Source organism: Uloborus diversus, chromosome 2 (genome assembly GCF_026930045.1).
Source record: "Uloborus diversus isolate 005 chromosome 2, Udiv.v.3.1, whole genome shotgun sequence".
In the NCBI taxonomy this organism is placed as follows: domain Eukaryota; kingdom Metazoa; phylum Arthropoda; class Arachnida; order Araneae; family Uloboridae; genus Uloborus; species Uloborus diversus.
Genome location: NC_072732.1, coordinates 202542491 through 202561351, shown reverse-complemented (window position 1 = coordinate 202561351; position 18861 = coordinate 202542491). Strand labels below are relative to the sequence as shown.

At 34.0% G+C, this 18861-nt stretch overlaps 1 protein-coding gene across 1 annotated transcript in view; it reads right to left on the bottom strand.

Moving 5' to 3' along the window:
• The window catches only part of LOC129216760 (calponin homology domain-containing protein DDB_G0272472-like), a 110472-nt gene extending 93886 nt beyond the window's left edge, over positions 1 to 16586 (bottom strand). Inside the window, exons 1-5 of the mRNA XM_054850977.1 lie at positions 14688 to 16586; positions 13329 to 13737; positions 8303 to 8907; positions 4983 to 5210; positions 3377 to 3647 (exon numbers count right to left, since the gene is read on the bottom strand). Of these exons, the coding sequence (XP_054706952.1) occupies positions 3377 to 3647; positions 4983 to 5210; positions 8303 to 8907; positions 13329 to 13737; positions 14688 to 16586 (3412 nt within the window). The remainder of the gene's footprint in view (positions 1 to 3376; positions 3648 to 4982; positions 5211 to 8302; positions 8908 to 13328; positions 13738 to 14687) is intronic.
• Positions 16587 to 18861: the final 2275 nt, after the last annotated feature.

The window sequence follows — 18861 nt, the reverse complement described above, 5'->3', positions numbered from 1 at the left end:
TAAATTGTTTTTCATTCATTCTTTCTTTCCTTTTTTCTTTCTTTCTTTTTTTTTTTTGAACGCCCCGTTTAAGCACACTAAGAATCAGTATTAAAATCTTATCAAATTCCTGTAGAGATTTTGCAAATTCAGATGTTTTTTATGACAGATTTATTTTTTAAAAAATAGGTTTTTTCCATTGCCAACTTCAATTAAATTCAATTGATTTTTTTAATATAATGTAAACTTTTATTTTACTTCAGCAGTTGTTCTATACATTAATTTATGTTTAAGCCTTAGAATAAATTCAAATAGTTCAATTGTTTCTAGAAAGTTTTCCTTACCGGAGAAAAAATTAACATTTGCAAAAGAATAAAATGCAAAGCTAGTATAGCTTGCAGAAAGTCACACATTGTTTACCGAATACATATCGGAAAGCAAAGAATCGAATCTCACAATCTTAACGTGCTAGCTGATTTTGCTCCCAAGATACTGAGTTTCTTTCGAGAAATGTGCATGTTACCCTACATTCTAGTCAAAAAAGATTTCGACGAGTCGAAATAGAAGAACGCGATTTCCAATTCTTTTTCAGGGCGAAATGCAAGATTTTATACTTGCGTGATGCCACAGATAGAATTTTTTTTTACCAACTACTTTCTCCTGGGAAACCACGTGTTTGCATGTTGTGTAGGCATGAAAATAGGATACTGGTCTGCAATTCGTGACAGGAAATACATATTTTTGCCTTATGCACATCTTGTAAAAATGAATTCCTGAAGGAGGTGTTGGCTTCGAAAATACATGGCATTTACAATACCTTCAAACAAAATAAAAATAAACAGAAAATGTCGTTATATTAAATATGAATTAGTCGTAGGATGTTAAATTTATGCGACTCGTTAGGTCTAATGCCGCTATATAGACGAGTCGACGCATCAGCTTAAGTTTAGCCATTTTGGGTCGGAGCGCTTGTTTAAGGGGTTGTCTTTTCTGGCAAATTCTCGCGTTTGGCGATTTTTCATGACGAGCAATTATCAGTGGCACATGATTTGTTTATTAAATAAAGTAATATTTTGGGCTAATTTGGCAAAACCCGAAACTTTAATCTGGTAACCCTTGCTCCGCAACAATGAAAAATCTGATCCAAAATGGCTAAACTTTAGCTGATGCGTCAGCCTGTATATATAGTGGATCTAGTAAGGCCACTATATAGACGAGCCAACGCATCAGCTTAAGTTTAGTCATTTTGAATCGGAGCCCGTGTTCGAGTGGGTGGTCTTTGATGGCAAGTTATCCCGTTTTGGTGATCTTTCACAGAAAGCAATTACTAGCGACACTTTAATTGTTATTAATTAAAATATTAATCACTGATCAGTTTGGCAATGTCTTGAAACTTTGCTCTGGTAACTCTATCTCCGCAACAATGAATAATCTGATCCAAAATGGTTAATCGCAGGCTGATGTATCAGCCTGTCTTATATAGTGGCTCTTAGAGCCGCTATGTATACAGGTCGACGCATCAGCTCAAGTTTAGCCATTTTGGACGGGAATTTTCAGGAGTTACGGAGCTAGGGTTATTGGAGTAAAGTTCTGCGTTTTGCCAATTTGGTCAACAATAACATTTTATTAATAAACAATTCACGTTCCGCTAATAATTGATCGCAGTGAAAAATTACTAAACGCGATAACTTGCCAGAAAAGACAACCACTCAAACACGCTCGCCGATCTAAAATAGCTGATCTTAAGCTGTCGACAGTTAGATTTAATGACAAGAGATTCAGATTAAAGCTCTCTTTTACAGGTAAGTCGGCGCCTTTGATCTTTTGAGTAATGAAAGAGACAGATAAGACGCGTATCGAGTGAAGCCTTGGTTTAACTAACCATTATCGAATATCCTCATAAGTTGTACATCTAAAAATATAGCAGTATATAACAATAAAATATAACAAACACGATGAGATAGGGTTGTCTAAACAAAAGTGGTCGAATCATAGGGATACTGCTATTTAACGTTTTACTGATTTGAGAATTCTGTAGATTTTCTACAGGAACATTCAAATTTATCAGGAATCTACAACATTTCTGAACATTTTTTTTTTAAATTAGAAGTAAACCTAAGTTTCCCCGAAAATGAAGCTTTTTCTGCTAAAATCTCTAAATTTTCGCAGGGTCTTCAGAGATTCTGCAGAAACTGCAAATAAACGTTGTTTATGCAAGAAATATGCTTGTTTCTGAAAAATTTCTTCGATAATTTTAATGCACAAGCAGAACATTCGCAAAATTACTCCCGACAAACCTATGAGTTGACCAAGTTTGCCTAGAAAAATCCTATACCATTGTGTTTGTAATGCCTTCTCCTACATTTTTATGTATAACTCATGAGGAAACTCGATGAGGGCAAATCATCTTAAGTCGGATCTTACAACTAATCGACTAAATCTGAAAACTTCCTTAGTTTTTAACACCAATGTTGATGTATACAAAGAGAACACCACAGTGTTTCGATTTTTTAACATAGCCATACGCACCTATCTGACACCACTTACAAGCCTCGCGATGGCAAACGTGAGAATTATCATTCATACCTCGAAGTGGTAGAAGCTAATGGAAAGAAGTAAATCGAAATTTGCAGTGAACGATCGTTTTATTCGACATTATTGGTAAGACAAAAACGGCCTTTTGCATTTGTTTGATGATGGAGGATAATCATTTCATTTTGTAATGACTTTTAAAGTATCGGATTTACTAATGCTATTTAGTAACTGTTGTGTTGATCTTTCAGAAGTTTGCAATTATTAAATTGTAACATTGGGAATAATAGTAATAATAACTTCCAATAAAATAGAAAATTTAAAAATAAAATTGAAAGAAACAAAGTAGAAAGCAAAAAAATAGGAAGGCAAAAAGAAAAAAGACATGTTCCTGTGAAATAGAAGAACATCCGGCTTCAATTCATATATAGTATCCGGTATCTAGACGCCAAATTGAAACTATCACCACCAAATTGCTATTCATTGCGTTTCTAACTTGTAGTGACACAGGAGAATGCCGCCCTCAAAACAACATTTAGTAGCTTGATTTTTGTTAAAGAGTCATCATTTTTTTTTTTTTTTTTTTTTTTGATACAGTGAAACCTGTGTAACTTGACCACTTGCGGTGCACTGATTTAGTGGTCAACTTAAACTGGTGGTCGACTTAATAGAGGTTGATTTATATAATATAGGACTAATTCTGTACCTGAAAAAGGTGGTCAACTTACAAGGGTGGTCAACTTTACAGGTTTTACTGTAGTTAAAAATAGCTTTCAGGCATTAAGTCATAGAAATGAAAAGTTTCGCTATTTTGTTTTTGACTAAACTGTTTAAACGTAGAAACTAATATTAGCGATCTATTTACCTCGTCTTCCAGATTTGTCAGGTGACCTCATCCTTTTAGTAGGAGATTTTGGAGGCGATTCCGGTTTGTCTTCGGATTCTTCTCCTTTTTCGTCATCTTGTTTTTCAGGCTCATCCGTGGGCTCAGGCTCTTTTCCTTCTGCCGTTTCTTCTTCTTTCGCTTCTTCCTTTTCTACATCCTTTTCCTCCTCTTTGTCCTCTTCCTTAGGCTCCTCTTCGGTGGCTGCTTCAACTTCATCAGCTTTTTCCTCTGTTTCTTCAGGTTCTTTCTGCTGAAATGGAGCAGTTTTATTACTGTAGGTCAATTGGATACATTGAATTAGTTTTTAACCATATTATGCACTTCATGCGTAACTTATGTTTGTAAAAGCACTGGATAATAGTCACTGCCGTCGAATCACGGATGATACTCATTTCAGACGCAAAGCTTTTCAATTTATATTAGGAGCACATCCGGACACATAAAAACAGTTTTCAAGTTATTGCAAAATTAGGATTGTTTATGATGTTGAATTGACGTGAGTTATTCATTGGAAATATAAGGGAAAACAATAATAAGTGTTTAAGAACATCTATAGTTATGTTTAAATTTTAGAGTTGCATTAAAATTTGTCACAAACTTAGCGATAAAAATCATGGCGATAAATTGTGAAGTGGTCGCCAAATTATATCATCATTTTAGCCTGCATCGAAATTAACCTCGATTCTACTCAAAAAAAAAAAGTGAAAATACCCTTTTCAGAGCATCCGAACGCAACCAAAAGGCACAACTAGGCCTCACACACAATGTACATGTCAAATTTCAACCTTCTGTGACATACCGTTTTTGAGATAAGTGACATACATTCGCACATACGCATAGATACGCAGACTCATACATGCATACGTAACGAGAAAACTCGTAATAATTAACTCGGGGATGATCAAAATGGATATTTTGACCATGCGCTCGTATGTTTATATGCAAGTGCGGGTAGGCCGGAGAAACTACTCAACATTTATGTACTGTCATATGCACAGCAGGGGAAAATTCCCGAATCAATAACAGGTTTAAGTCAGTTACGACCATTCTTTAAAGAAAGAAAAAGCTTTATTTCTACGACGTGGCATGGTTAAGAAGCAGCTTTATTACAGAAATAAAATTGCAACAATATAACTGTTATAAAATTCAAAAGTGCCCTCCAGTTAGATTAATAAAACCAGGGAATAACCCCAATTATAAGTTAAAATAAATTTTAACATGAAAACTGAACTTCACACATAATAAAATAGCATCATAATAGCACGACAAAGAAACACAATTGCACAAATTAAAATAATAAAGGTTTTTCATCTAACATTCATCCTTGAGCTCAGAAACTATTACCCATTCTCTAGTTAAACAATACATTTCACCAAAGTAAAAAAAATCTCAAACGGTTAGTGCACGAATTCTTTCAAAGTTAAACTACAAAACTAAAATGAACTCTCCATCTTTCTTACTCAAACGATATCGCCTGGAAGGAACCAATCTATACCGTCTCAAAATAATCCATCTATACGCAAAAAGCCAATTTTTCCGCAACGGAACCGATCTAGAGAAGAAAAGATAAATAAAAGGCCCTCACCTCTTCCTGCTCTTCAATTTTCACTGTTTCCGTTTCTTCAATCGCTTCATTTTCCGCCTCTTTTTGCGTCTCATCTTCTCGCACAATTTCTCCTTCCTCCGCGTCTCCTTTGTCCTCCTTTTTCTCCTCCGCCTCATCCTCCTCCTTCTCCTCTGGGCCGGTGGCCTCCTTTTCAGAAGATTCAGCCTTCGAATCTTCTTCAACGAGGGTCGTCGGCTCATCGGTCAACTAGGGAAGGTCAAAGTTCATGGACATGAGTATCATAAATAACGCAATACTTTTTTTTTTCAAAGTTAGAACTTTTTTTGTAATTAAGGAAAAGAAACAAAGTTACATGCTTTAATTAAATGGTGATATCTCTGTGAAAACAGTGGCTTGGCTGACTTAAATCTGTGATTTGCTTTTAATTAAGTTTTGGCCTCTGAGTTTCAAAATGTTCATTTTTTGTTTATCACGGCAAATTTTTTAATTTACGTAAGGCTAAAAATGACCATTTCAAAAACTACAGAGCATTTAAAAACTATTTATAGGACAAAAGAGAACATTTTTCGTTAGAACAATATTACATACATTTCAACCATAACAAAAAAAAAAATCACCATTTTGTGTTATTTATGAACACGGAATTATTTTACATTCATTACTGATTTTTTTTTTTTTTTTGCCGTTGCAATAAAATTAATTAAAATTTGTCACAAACAATAAATAATATTTCTGAAAAGAATATTTTATTTCAGCTTAAAAACTTTAATGTCAATCACTAAATTAGCAGTAGGTTTTCCTGTATTACTCGCTCCACCGTGGTGAGTGGTAGACCAAAAACCTAATATTGTAAAAGAAAATTAACTGCAGTTTAAAAATCAGCTTGCCTCCTTTACTCTAAAACAACTCAAAAATCTAACACACGAGAACTTTTGAAGTAAACTGCTCCCTTGTATATGCCCACATGTGCAAAAAAACACCTGCTCATTCATTTAATTTTAGTGGTTTGCTTTCTAACCAGACATATCTGACCCGATCATAAGACCCAACAGATGTAGCAGAACATATACGAAGCTTTAACTAAGAATCTACCCAAATATCCTAACTTCGAATCTTAAATGTAATTTTTCAATGCCAATTTTCTTGAAATGTTACTAAGTCAAATACAATTCGAGATGGATCTTTTGCATCAGGATTCGGCTTATATAGAGCATACGCTTTATGCCATTAAAAAGCATTACCTATTTCTGAATATTAATACCAGCAGAACTTAGGTTGTTTGGATACAGTCTTCAACTTGAACAAATATTGGCTGAACGCTCCACATTGCTTATATTTTCCCTATCTGGAACATAATTGTCAACAATAACTCTCAGGTTTCAACAGAGAAAAAAAAAAAAAAACACTTTTTTTTCTCTTCGTTAAAATTGTTGGCAGATAAGTACTGCTTTTCCATGCGTATTTAAACAAAAGGCAATGTATAAATGAACATAGTGGTTCGATCAAACTTTTAATTAAACTTGATGCATTTTGTGATTTTAACTTTAAAAGTATTTAGAAATATTCTGTTTATAAGTTTTACACAAAATATTTGTAGCTGAAGATAATTTATGGTTAGTTATGGTATTGAATGTGGAGTACATCCTATTTTGTGCTACGTTTGTGTTTTTATCTTCATCAGAATCAGGCTCATCAGAAATCGGCTCTCATAAAAACCATAAAAGTTTCTATCATAAAAATCTTAGAAGCGAACATCTACCTTTTTGCTACTCCTTTTGTTAATGATTTTAAAATTCTAAAAATTTCAATTTCCTAAGTAATAACACACATAAGCAATATATGTTGGTTTATTACTTTAATCTCACAAAAAAAAATTTAAAATTGAAAAAAAAGGGGGGGGGGGAGGGTGGAAAGAAAATCAAGCCGAACTTTAGTTTTCTTGAATACTTTTTAGCCTACTTTCCCAGTAAAAGTCAGAAAAAGAAGAAAAAAGCATGAAAAAAGGCTTAATGCATCTTAAAAATGTCGCGAAAAACAAAAAAAATCAAAAATAAATAAAATAATCAAATAAATATCGAAAAAATAAAAATTGGAAAGTAGGGTATTCAGATGGGGAAAAATGTCTGTCGGTCTGTCTGTCACTAATAACTTTTGAATAAATAGTCCGATTCAAACAAACTTTTTTTTGTTCGAAAGATCTCGGCGAAGACACCTCATTCCCATATTTCACTTTTTGATTTGAACTTTTTTTGTTCAATTTTGAACAGTTCAAAAAAAACTTAACATTAGCGCCTACGGGGAAACTGAAAGTCAATGTAGATTCCGTACTTGAAGGCGGATTTATTTCAAACAAATTTTGTTGGAAATAGCTATTGACACCAATTTCCAGACTCCGACTCCGAGAATTCAGAGGCACCTGACTCCGACTCTGACTCCTGTGCCCGACAATAAATCGGACTCCGACTCCACGACTTCGACTCTGACTTCGTAGCTTTGGCAAAAATTTATACACGGAGGACAAATGACTGACTCCGATTCTTGGATATTCATCTCCAACTCCTTTATCCCAAAATGAAATTGACTCCGACTCCGCAGCTATGGTTTTCACTGTGAAATAATTATTGTTGATATGATTTGTTTTTATTTTTACGCTAAAGTTTTAATTTAGGTATTCAGATTTCGGCGAATAAACTCGAAGTCATTATGTTTCTACATAACGATATGCGCAGACGTTTTTTTTATTTTTTTTTTATAACAATGAAAAGTATTTCTTTAAGTTGACATTTTATTGTTTTTATTTATTTTGGTAAGTGCATTAATTCATTAAAAAAAATATTTTTGGCAACAGGGGAAAAAGAAACGATTTTTTTTGTTTGATATGATGTATTCATTTTAATAAGCTTATTAATTTTAATGATTATTATTTCGTTTTGAAAGCTGTTAAAGAATTTTTTCTAAGGGAAAAAAGTGTATAGCTGCTTTGTTTAAAAGGTGCTGCTTTTTTTTTACGCATCTAATTTTTTTTAGATGTGTAGATGTGTGAGGAATACTTTATTCCTAGAAATTAGCAAAAATATGTTTGAAACAATTTGCGATTTTAGCCATTTTTGAGAATAATGATCAGGTACTAGAAAGTAGTATGGGTATACGGGAAAGTAGGCTCGTATAGTTCTAGACGGAACTTCTTGTTGAATAAGGAAAACCAATGGAAAGTAATACCTTACATTTTATTGTAATAGTTTGACATATAAGATTTACTATTTTCAAAACTTATTTGACGGACGGTTAAATACTTTAAATTTTATGGAAAATCGAATATTAAAGGGACAATGTCTTACTTTTTGTGCTTCATCGTCTAATTTACTTTTCTCATCTTTATCATCTTTAACGTCTTCCTCCTTTTCTTCCTTTACTTCGTCAGGTTTGACTTCAGAAACATCTCCGTCAGCTTTGGTTTCGTCTGCTTCTTTGCTTTCTTTCTCTTCGGCTGCACTAGCAGTTTCCACAGATTCAGTTTCAGGTTTGGCATCAGTTTCACTTTCCTTTTTGGCATCAGTTTCTTGTGCGGTATCGGCTTCTTCTTTCTTCTCTTTGTCAGGTTCTTCTTCTTGTGCATTCGTCCCTGGTGTATCAGCTCGTTCATCTGTTTTCTCGTTTTGTTCATCTTTTGCGGCTTTGGACTTGGCTGCGTCTTCAGACTTTTCTGCAGCAGTTTCTTCAGTTTCGACGTTTTCTCCTGATTTATTGGATATAGCTTCTTTTTCTTTTGCATCATCTTCACCTTTCTCCTTCTCTGTCGGTTTTGATTCCCCTTTTGTGTCATCTTCTGAGGTGTTTGCTTTTTCTTCAGCGGAAGAGCCTTTTTCAGGACACACTTGAACGTCATTGGTTTTGGTACCTTCTTTTGACTGATCGACATTTTCCGTAGTTACTTCAACCGGTTCTAAAATAAAAAAGTAAATAAAAATTGATGAAATTATATTGGCTTGAAAAAAAATCATGAATTATTATTATGTCAAGCTTTTTAATAGAAATTTTGACATAAAGTAATTCATACGATGGAAAAAATAGATGAAAGATTGAAAAACAAATAAAAAGGAAAAAATATTCTGTAAAATAAGAGAAAGATAAATGTAATGCTTTTATCACCAAAATGAGTGCAAAACTATTTTGTTAGCTAAGATAATAACAATTACACAAAATTAACTTTTTTAATTGCTTTATTTCTCGAAAGTATAAAAGAGGATTTTTTTGTCAGGAGATGTACAAGCTTTTATTTATTTTATTTTTCTTTCCATCGCGATCTTTATTTTACGTAACTATAAACAATCCTTAAACTCTAAACAAAATGGTTCCTGTAATTTTTATCATATAATTAGGAAACGTTTCGCTCGTTTTTTTTTTCTTTTTTTGGTACCAGATGTGATATACCCCCCTCCCTCCCATTTGGCGACATCCGATTTTTTGCACAAAATTGAAATATTTTTCTCGCCAATGAGGCAATAATTTTTTAAGCATGGCATCCCTGGCGAAGGTAACCTGTGTTTGGCAACCCGAATGCAATCTTAGATCTGTTCAAACTTGTTTACTTGGGATGTTTACACGGTTTCACGCAGGAGAGATACGTGTTGTTTCGTGCAACATACCTTACAGGGAAGCTTATTTTGTGTTAGTTTAAATTCAGTAGTTGTGTTTTGAAGAAAAAACCATTAGAAAATGCTAGTTTCTTCAAACTTGAACGTTAATTAAAAGTTAACTCCAACGTGGTGTGTATCTGTAACGTGCCATTGTCATATGATGCATTGTTTTAGATTGAGTGTGAGAATTTATACCATAAAAAGGTAAGTTCTTTATTTTAGAATTAAAAAAAAAAACTCTCACTTCCGAAATTCTTTGTTTTTACAAATCCTTGAAGGGTTTTTGTATTTTTTAACTTCATTTTTACTGTATGTAAATTAATTTTACAAAAATAGTACGGTTATTTTGTTCTAAAAGTTAATTCTTATCGATGCCATGAATTATTTAGATATTCTATTAACGTGTCTCCTTTAGGTACTGAATTTCTGAAAATAAGTTGACTCCCGCATTTTATAAAAATATAAAGGTGTTATTTTATGTAAAATGTAATAGGTATTTTAAAAGCATGTCTGGATAGCAAATAAATATATGGTATTTTTGTATTGCTTATGTTTAGGATGTTCTGTTGAGACATTTCTACTTTTCATATATCGAAATTTGAGTAACTAATCGTTTTTTTGGCTGAAATAGTTATTGATTTTGGGGATGTTTTCCGCTGTTAACATCGCAATTTGAATCACTTTGCCCTTTTTTAGCAGAGTATGAGAAAAGTTTTTGTTCGATGAAATGCATGTTGGAAAATAGTTTTTATTTCTATCTATACATATAATAAAATAAGATGTTTGTGTGTGTGTGTGTGGTGCGCTTCTCGGGAAAACGGTAAGGCCTAAAAAGATGAAATTTGGTATACAGTTGCAGTTTTTGCCGAAGATGTGCACCTCGGGCTTCGATTTTTGAAATTTTAATTAGGAAAAAAGTTATTTAATGTTTTATGTGTTTTTTTTTTGCACTTTTTAATACGTTTTACCTCACAGACCTCGAAACAATCGCACCACACAAATATTTTTTGTACTATAGTGTAGGAAATTTAATTTTAAATATGATGAATGAAAAAATTTTGAAGATAGAGCAGTTTTTGTTTTTTTTATGAATTTTTGAAAAAACCTTTAATTTGCATTTTTTCCTGGGTTTTATTTTTTTCTAATATCATCCTGCGAGAAGTATCAAAGCCTCATTTCTAAAATTTAAGTTGGTAATAGTAAAAACATTTCGCCCTCTTCAGAAGAAAAAAGTTCTTAAAAATACGCAATAGTTTTTATTTTTACAATTTTTTTAATGCTGAACACATCATGTCTTTCCACGCATCGGTCGAAAAAAAGCGTTCTTCAATCTTTTATGTCTCTGACGTCACTATTTGGATTTCGATTCGATATTTAGGATGGAATCTTAATCGCAAACAAATGTTAATCTTTTTTTATAGCTTACTTTACATTTTATGAAGTGATGACCACGTGTTTTTCGGCAGCGCTTGCTTTTTTTCTTTCCTTTCCTTTTTTTTTTTTTTTGTTTTATTTAGGGATTGCATTTATTTCTTTTTCCATTCCCCCCCCCGCCAAACTGGACCTTTTGCTGTATCTATATTAGATTACATTGCATAGTTGTGCGCATTAATTTCAATAAAAACAGCGAGATTTGTTTTCTTTGTCAAACGCTACACTTTTTGCACACTGCGGGGAATATTGGAGATAATTTATTTTTTTTACCCAACATAAATAAAAAAAGCGGTTTTTTGAGTGATCTTTGTTTCTGATAGGAAATGGGCGGGAAGGTTAAAATAAATAGAAATGGATAAGAAAATTTAGAGATAGATCGTAAAGGTAATAGTAAAAACATTTCGCCTTCGGCGGCTATCTTTGCTTAAAAATGTGAATGGCACAAAAAAAAGATAGAGATGGATTGATTAATACTGCTGCCAAATTGATTGAAACAGCTGCCGAAGGCGGCAAACTTGAAGTAAAAAGGTAAATGACATGTTAGGCAAACAGCCGCCGTAGGTGGCTGCCTGCACAGAATGGCGAATGGCGTACGAAGGCAAACCAGCTGGTCGCCGCAGGCGGCTATGATGAAATAAGATGTTTGTGTGTGTGTGTGTGTGTGACGCGCTTACCGGGAAAACGGTAAGGTCTAGAAATTATTCTATTCAAATTAATAATAGTATAGATATAGATTGATTGATACCGCCACGAAATTTCTTTAAGCAGCCGCCGAAGGCGGCAACCTTGGCGTAAAAAGGCGGACCAGCTGGTCGCCGCAGGCGGCTAGTTGGTACATATTTTATTTGTGAGCAGTTATAGTAATTTGTCAATTTAAGCATTTTAAATACTTTCTAGTAATTGTTCTTTGTGTACAAAAACTTTCTAGTTTCTGGTATTTTTGAAGCGTATATTCGTGATGTTTTTTTTTTTGTGGTTTTATGTTGTTTTTATATATATTGTGTTCTAAAGTGCTTTGATCGTGTTTTTTTATCTGATTTTTTCCTGTTAGCGCTAAAAAAGCATCGCGAAGAACGATGTATGACATATGTCGTCATACATCGTTTTCTTGGCGACGCTTTCTTGACGCCAACGGGAAAAAGTCGCCAAGGGTGGGGTATATCACATCAGTTCCTTTTTTTTTTTAATTTGACGGGAAAATGTTATTAATTAAATATGGAATTATCGATTTGTGCGATTTATTTTACAAATTGTTCATCTTGTACTCCTTGTAGAAGGACTGCATTTTAAACTCAGATTGATCTTGTTAATTTTTCTTAAAAAGTGTAAAAATATCTTCCGCAAATGCTTTCTTAATTTTTTATTTCTGAGATTCAGGTTTTCATATTCAAGAAGTAATCTTATGTTTAGAATTATTATCAATGCTTAGCAACGGAGACATCGCTTAAATTTTCATTTAAGGGATTAAGGGGCTATGATATTTAAATAATGTTAATACATTTTTTTATTTTCTCTTTTTTTTCATAGATAGTAATTTTAAAATACGATTTCATCAAAAATTCAAAACTCCTTATTCTGTTCTTAAGGGGTCTAACGAAAATGATTTTAAGAAAAAATTGAGGGGTTCCATTCTTGCTAAGAGAGTGCAGTCAATATACTCTTTACTCATTGGCTATTTTTCTCTAACTTACTGCTCAAAGATAGCCAATAAAAAGTGAGGTATCACGCTCATGAATCACGATTTAGAAATTATAGGATAGCCGTACAGAGACATCAGTACTGGTCTTTTTGAACAGTACTAATATAGTTAAAGTGCAGTAAAGTCACACGTTTCATGCCACTGCTTTTGCTACAGGCTAGAGTACACTGAGGGAGAAAGTAATGAAAAGTCTCATTGCTATACAAGTTATACGTCATGCTTAATTTTAATCATCTTAACAAACAAATTAAAACTAGATTTTGTTATATTTCTTTCCGGAGCTGCGGATTCAGAGTAAGACTGATTCTGGGGTTAAGGAGTTGGAGTCAGGGGTGGAAGATATAAAATTCCAAGAATCGGAGTTGGTCACTTTCCCAGAGTCCGCAACTCTGCTAGTACTGTAGAATTACAATCGGAGTCGGTGTCAATGGGTCTAAAATTCTCTAAGTCAGTCATTTTCTCTCCGCCTACGTAGCCTTGAATTTTCTGTACGATTTAGGATCCCTAGGCTGAGCCTCATGAGCCTATTGGTAAAACGGCCCATGGACAAGTTACGTCAGTACAACTCCGACATTAGGCCCAAGTATACCTTACCTTGAGCTTCCTGTTCCGCTACTTTTTGAGCTTCAGAAGATTTTTCTGATTCCTTTTCATCCTTCTGAGATTTATCAAGCTCAGTGTCTTTCTTTTCGTCACTGCTCGTCGAAGTGGCTGATTTTCGTCTCTCTGGTGGCTCGTACACAATTGGATCGGGAATGGAAGAGCGGGACACAGCCGAAGCTGGTTTGGACTCTTCATTCTTGGAGCTGATTGCTGAAGATGGTTTGCTGGCTGGGGTCGGAGACACCTTGGTGGAAGACTGAGACCGATCACTCGACGGAGAGACACTTGTTGGGCTGTGAGCCCCGCTGGGGACCAGATTTTCACTGTCTGCTTCGTCAGGATGGGAAGCGAGTGACTCTTCAGTCACTTCGACTTCGGTGGTCGCTTGCTGCCCATCCACCTGTTTTGAGGCAGAGGGTTAAATTCAGAAGTAATAGTGTTTTAGGGACGTTGCTATTGTTTTATAATAAGTCAATATCGAAAACAACGAGAGATTAAGCCTTGGAGGGGAGTTCATTATTATGGATAAAGTTAAATTGTAGAAAATTCATTTTTTAATTTTTCGAAACGTCATTTTCTTTTCAGAACATAAACAATACCGTGTTTTAAAACTTAGTACAGTCAAAGTAAAGTAAAATTATTTTATGTCTGCAATTGTAGAGCGGGGAAATACATACAAAAAAAAATGTGGCGGTAAATTCAATTGTCCTCGAAATTTGGTTACTTTAGAACTTTTGGCCTTTTTTTACGTACCTACTTTCTTTGTAACATTCATATTCAAAAGTTCAGACATATCATTTTTTTTCAGCTATATATAATTTTTAAACTTAGTGAAAATTAAAGATTTTTAAAAATACACGCAAGATATATTTTTTATACACATAAGGTACAATAGAGCTAATTATATTTATCGCATTTTAATATGCTATTCTGGCACGTATCAGATCGTTTTGTTACTTTTTTTAAGCTTCATTTATTACTTATTTGATATAAATATGGTTGTTAGAGTGTAAAATCTCCGTGAAATCGTTGGGCATTCAAAATGGTCCAGAATATGCTCTAAATTTTAGAAATACAACATTTTAGCTCAATTTAAAATGTATTTTTTTTTTCTGATTAGTACTAACCATACCAAAATGAAGACAATACTTGTATCCAGCAATGATGAATTTTAACTTTTCAAATTAAGAAATGGAATCAACAAGAATAAAATTTGGAAACAAAGATCACACACAAGAGAAAAAAAAAGAAAGAAAGACAGGGATTGTGGTAAATTAGATTGATTTAAGAATAAAAATAAGAAATTTTGTTGACAATTTCAATGATCAAGATCTCTAAGACAAAACTTACTTCCTCTTCAGCACCGTCGCTAGCTGCCACACGCGCCATTTTTCTTTCATCAAGACCAACTCCCACATCACATGTTTCCGGGGACCTCCTTGATGCCGATATTCGAGAACTGTCCTCAGCTTTCGTTAAAACTTTATCCTCTGTTTTACTGGTATCTTTTTCGTCTTTAGAATCACTTGCAGAAACGTCTTTCACTGGCTGGTCATCTTCAGTACCATTCAGCATTTCCGGAGTTAGGATTTGTGATGTCATCAATGCTGTCATGTCGTATTCCACCTCTGCCGTTTCTTCTACTTTTGAAATTTCTTCTGGTTTTACATCGATCCTTTTATCTTGTTCTTCTTTGGATGGCTGTAAATTAGGGCTTTCCTTTCGAGCCGGAGAACTATCTGATTTACTTTTGTCATCAACGGCAGCACATTCACTAGATTTAGATTCAGGTTTTTCGTCTGAAACACCTTTTATACCCTTGCTTAATGTTTCTGAATTGTCTGTTGTACTTTCAGAAACTACATTCTCTGAGTCTTTTGCATTACTTTTTTCAGTTTCTGATTCTTTTTCAGTTTTTGATGATAAATCTTTACTGGGAGATTTAGCAGGATCACTTCCAGGTTTCTTACTATCTTTATTTTCTGTTTCATCACATACCTTTTCAGATGTAATTGTTGTGTCTTTTGCTCCTTGTTCTGTCATAGGCTCACAAGGTTTCGACGTTTCAGTGAATTCTTTTTCATCTTTAACATTATCAGTTTTTGCATCCTCATTTGGTAAATTACTTTTTCCCGTACTAGCATTACTTTCAATCTTATTTTGCGTCTTACCACCTGAATCGCCGTTTTCTTTTAGTAACTTTGCACTATCTGTTAAGTTTTCATCGCGCACCGAAACATTAGTCTTTTCTGTTGAGCTCTCTTGAGCCATTTTACAATCGTCAATGTCCTTTTCTGCCTTTTCGCACTTTTCTCCTTCCTTGGAATCTCTATTATTTGGAGAATCTTTAATGTCACCAGAACTTTTTAAGTCTTTCTCAGCAGTTTGTTTTGCATCTGAATTCGTTAATTCGGTTTGTAAATTGTTTTCAGATGTGTTTGAGTTATCTTTTTTTGTAATAGTTTCTACAGTTATAATCCCAGGCACTCCATTACAAGAACTTACATCCGAATTTGCTACTTCATCATCTTTTCCTACTTCTTGATTTGTGCTAGTTTTAAATCCAGCGTCTTTTGGGCATTTATCGTCTTTAGAAGAATCACTTATGATTGTTTCACTTATCGGCGAGTGGTCAATATCACCATTTAACAAGGGTTTCGATTCACCATCAGATACAACAGTCGTTTTTAGTTCCGTTTTACCACTACCTGAATCACTAATTTTAGCTAATTCTTGTTCAACTATTGCGTCTACTTTACTTGAATCACTAGTGACTTTTGATCCATTTAGAACACTACTTTCCGTTTCGTTGATGGCTAAAGTAGCTTCTTTGACTACAGCAGTAGTAACCACAGAAGCTACAACTTCAGGTTTTACATCTGGTTCTGATTTTGTTGATTCTTCAGGAACTACTTGTTTGTTTTCATAAGGCATACTTTTCTGGATGTCTACTGATATGATTGGATGAGGTAAGGATTTATCCGCATCTGTTTGACTACCAGATATCTGTCCATTTTTACTAGCTACATCGGCACTTTCAAGAGTTTTCGCGTCTGCTGAAGTTTCAGGTTTAGTTTCTTGATATGTCTTAGAAGCTAACGTTGGGCTAGATTCTAATTTTTTGTCTGGAGTAGATTCGTGGGTCACGCCATTGCTGTTTGCTTTATTGGCTTCTTCTGGCGGTGCAGGTGGAAGAACTTTTGAAACAGGCGATTTCTGTGAGGGATCAGCCTGTGGATGCTTCTCCATGGCTCTGCAAAAAAAAAAAAAAAAACAGAAGTTATACTCCAGAACATGATCACATACATCTCATCAGCTTATAAGTTTTCCGATATTATTTATACGATTTAGTTTTGAAAACAGAGATTACACGTTAAACTTGCATTTATCTAGCTGGTCTCAGTATTGTTACAAAAATAACATTAGCAGGGCATTTAACGTCTTTCCTTTCTTTCTGTGAACTTGACCAGAGCGTTATAAAAATGTTGATGCCGACAGAGTGGTGTAGTGTTTAGACGCTGATCTCTTGCCCCCAAAGTTGAAGGTTCAATAGTGGCTAAAATCGATGGATTTTCAAGATGCAGAAAATCGACAGTGTCCTTGTATGATTATGCGGCATGCAAAAAATCTCTCAATCACTCGTTTGGCTTAGAGTGTTCTTGGCAAAATTAAATTCCTAGAGTAATTTCGCATCAAAAAAGCCCAGATTCCTTTTTCTGGTGGGAAACTGAGCGTCAAAATTCTCGTGGTAAAAGCATCCCCCGATTATTTAGTGGTGCTATATGAAAGAATGTATGCTATTCCGGGGAACGCTCTGGGTCTGCAAAAGAAAGTGCTCCTAACGCAGCACCATTAGGGGAAAAAACATAAATAAAAATTTTGGTTGTTTGAATAGTAAATCCGTTCTTTTCAATGAAATGCTTAATAAACCCACTTTGCTTTTCAGCGTACCTTCCCAGTAAAAGTCAGGAAAGAAGCATGAAAGAAGGCTTAATGCATCTTGAAAATATCGCGAAAAAAAAGTCAAAAGTAAAAATTATAAATAAATAAATATCGAAAAATTAAAAATTGGAAAGTAGGGTATTGAGATGAGGAAAAATGTCTATCGGTTTGCCCCCCACGCCCCTAATAACTTTTGAAAGAGTAGTCCGATTTGAACATTTTTTTTTTGTTCGAAAGATTTCGGCGAGGACACCTCATTCCTGTAATTCACTTCTTGATTTGAACTTTTTTTCTTTCAATTTTGAACAGTTCAAAAAAAAACTTAACATTAGCACCTACGGGGAAATTCAAGTCAATTCCGAACAAACTTTGTACAAAAAAGCTTTTGATGAAAAACATGTATATAGTTTTTTTTTTTTTGATTTGAACAATTTTCCGTTCAATTTTGAACAGCTCAAATCCCTTAACATTAGCGCCTACGGGGAAACTGAAAGTCAATGTAGATTCCGCACTTGAAGGCAGATTTACTTCAAACAAATTTTGTTAGAAATAGCTCTCGACGAAAAGCTCTCGAGAAGTTTAGGCACCTGACTCCGACTCCTGTACCCGATAATTAGTCGGACTCTCGACTCCCCGACTTCGAGTCTGATTTCGTAGTTTTGGCAAAATTTATACACGGAGGAAAAATGACTGACTCCGATTCTTGAATATTCGACTCCCATTCCTTTATCCCAAAATAAGTCCGACTACGACTCCGCAAGCATTGGCAGAGTTGCGTACTCTAAGGGAAATGACCGATTTCAACTCCGAGTCTTTGAATTAATTACCTTCAACTCCCGAATTGGAATCTTTTATCCCGAAATGAGATTGACTGCGACTCCGACTCCGCAGCCATGGTTTAACTGATATAATTATTGTTAATATGACTTGTTTTTATTTTCACCCTAAAATTTTAATTTATGTATTTAGTCTTCGGCGGATAAACTCGAAGTCCTTTATGTTTTTACATTAAGATATGCGCATACGATTTTTTTTTTTTTTTTTTGACATTGAAAATAATTTCTTTAAATTGACATTTTATGGAAAAACAAATATTTTTTTTTTCTTTTTTGATATGATGCATTTAGTTTAATAAGCTTATTAATTTTTTTTTTCTTTTTGAAAGCGATTAATGATTTTTTTTGTTGTTGTTAATGGGAAAAAGTGTATTAGCTGCTTTGTTTAAAAGGTGCTGCTACTTTAGTATTTGTTAATTTATTTATTTATTTATTTATTTTTACGCATCTAATTCTTTAGATGAGTGAGGCATATTTTATTCCCAGAAATCGGCTTAAAATAATAAAAATTATATATGAAATAATTTGCGATTTTAGCTATTTTTGAGAATATTGATCTGATACTAGAAAGTAGATATAGGTATATGGGAAAGTAGGCTCGTTCAGTTCTAGACGGAACTTCTTGTTATACATACTTTTGCTTTGTTAATGAATCTGTTTTTATTAATTATTCCAATTTATTTCGGAAAAAAAATCTAAGAAATATGACGAGGAACTCAGCAGAGACAGCCAATTTCTTAATCAAA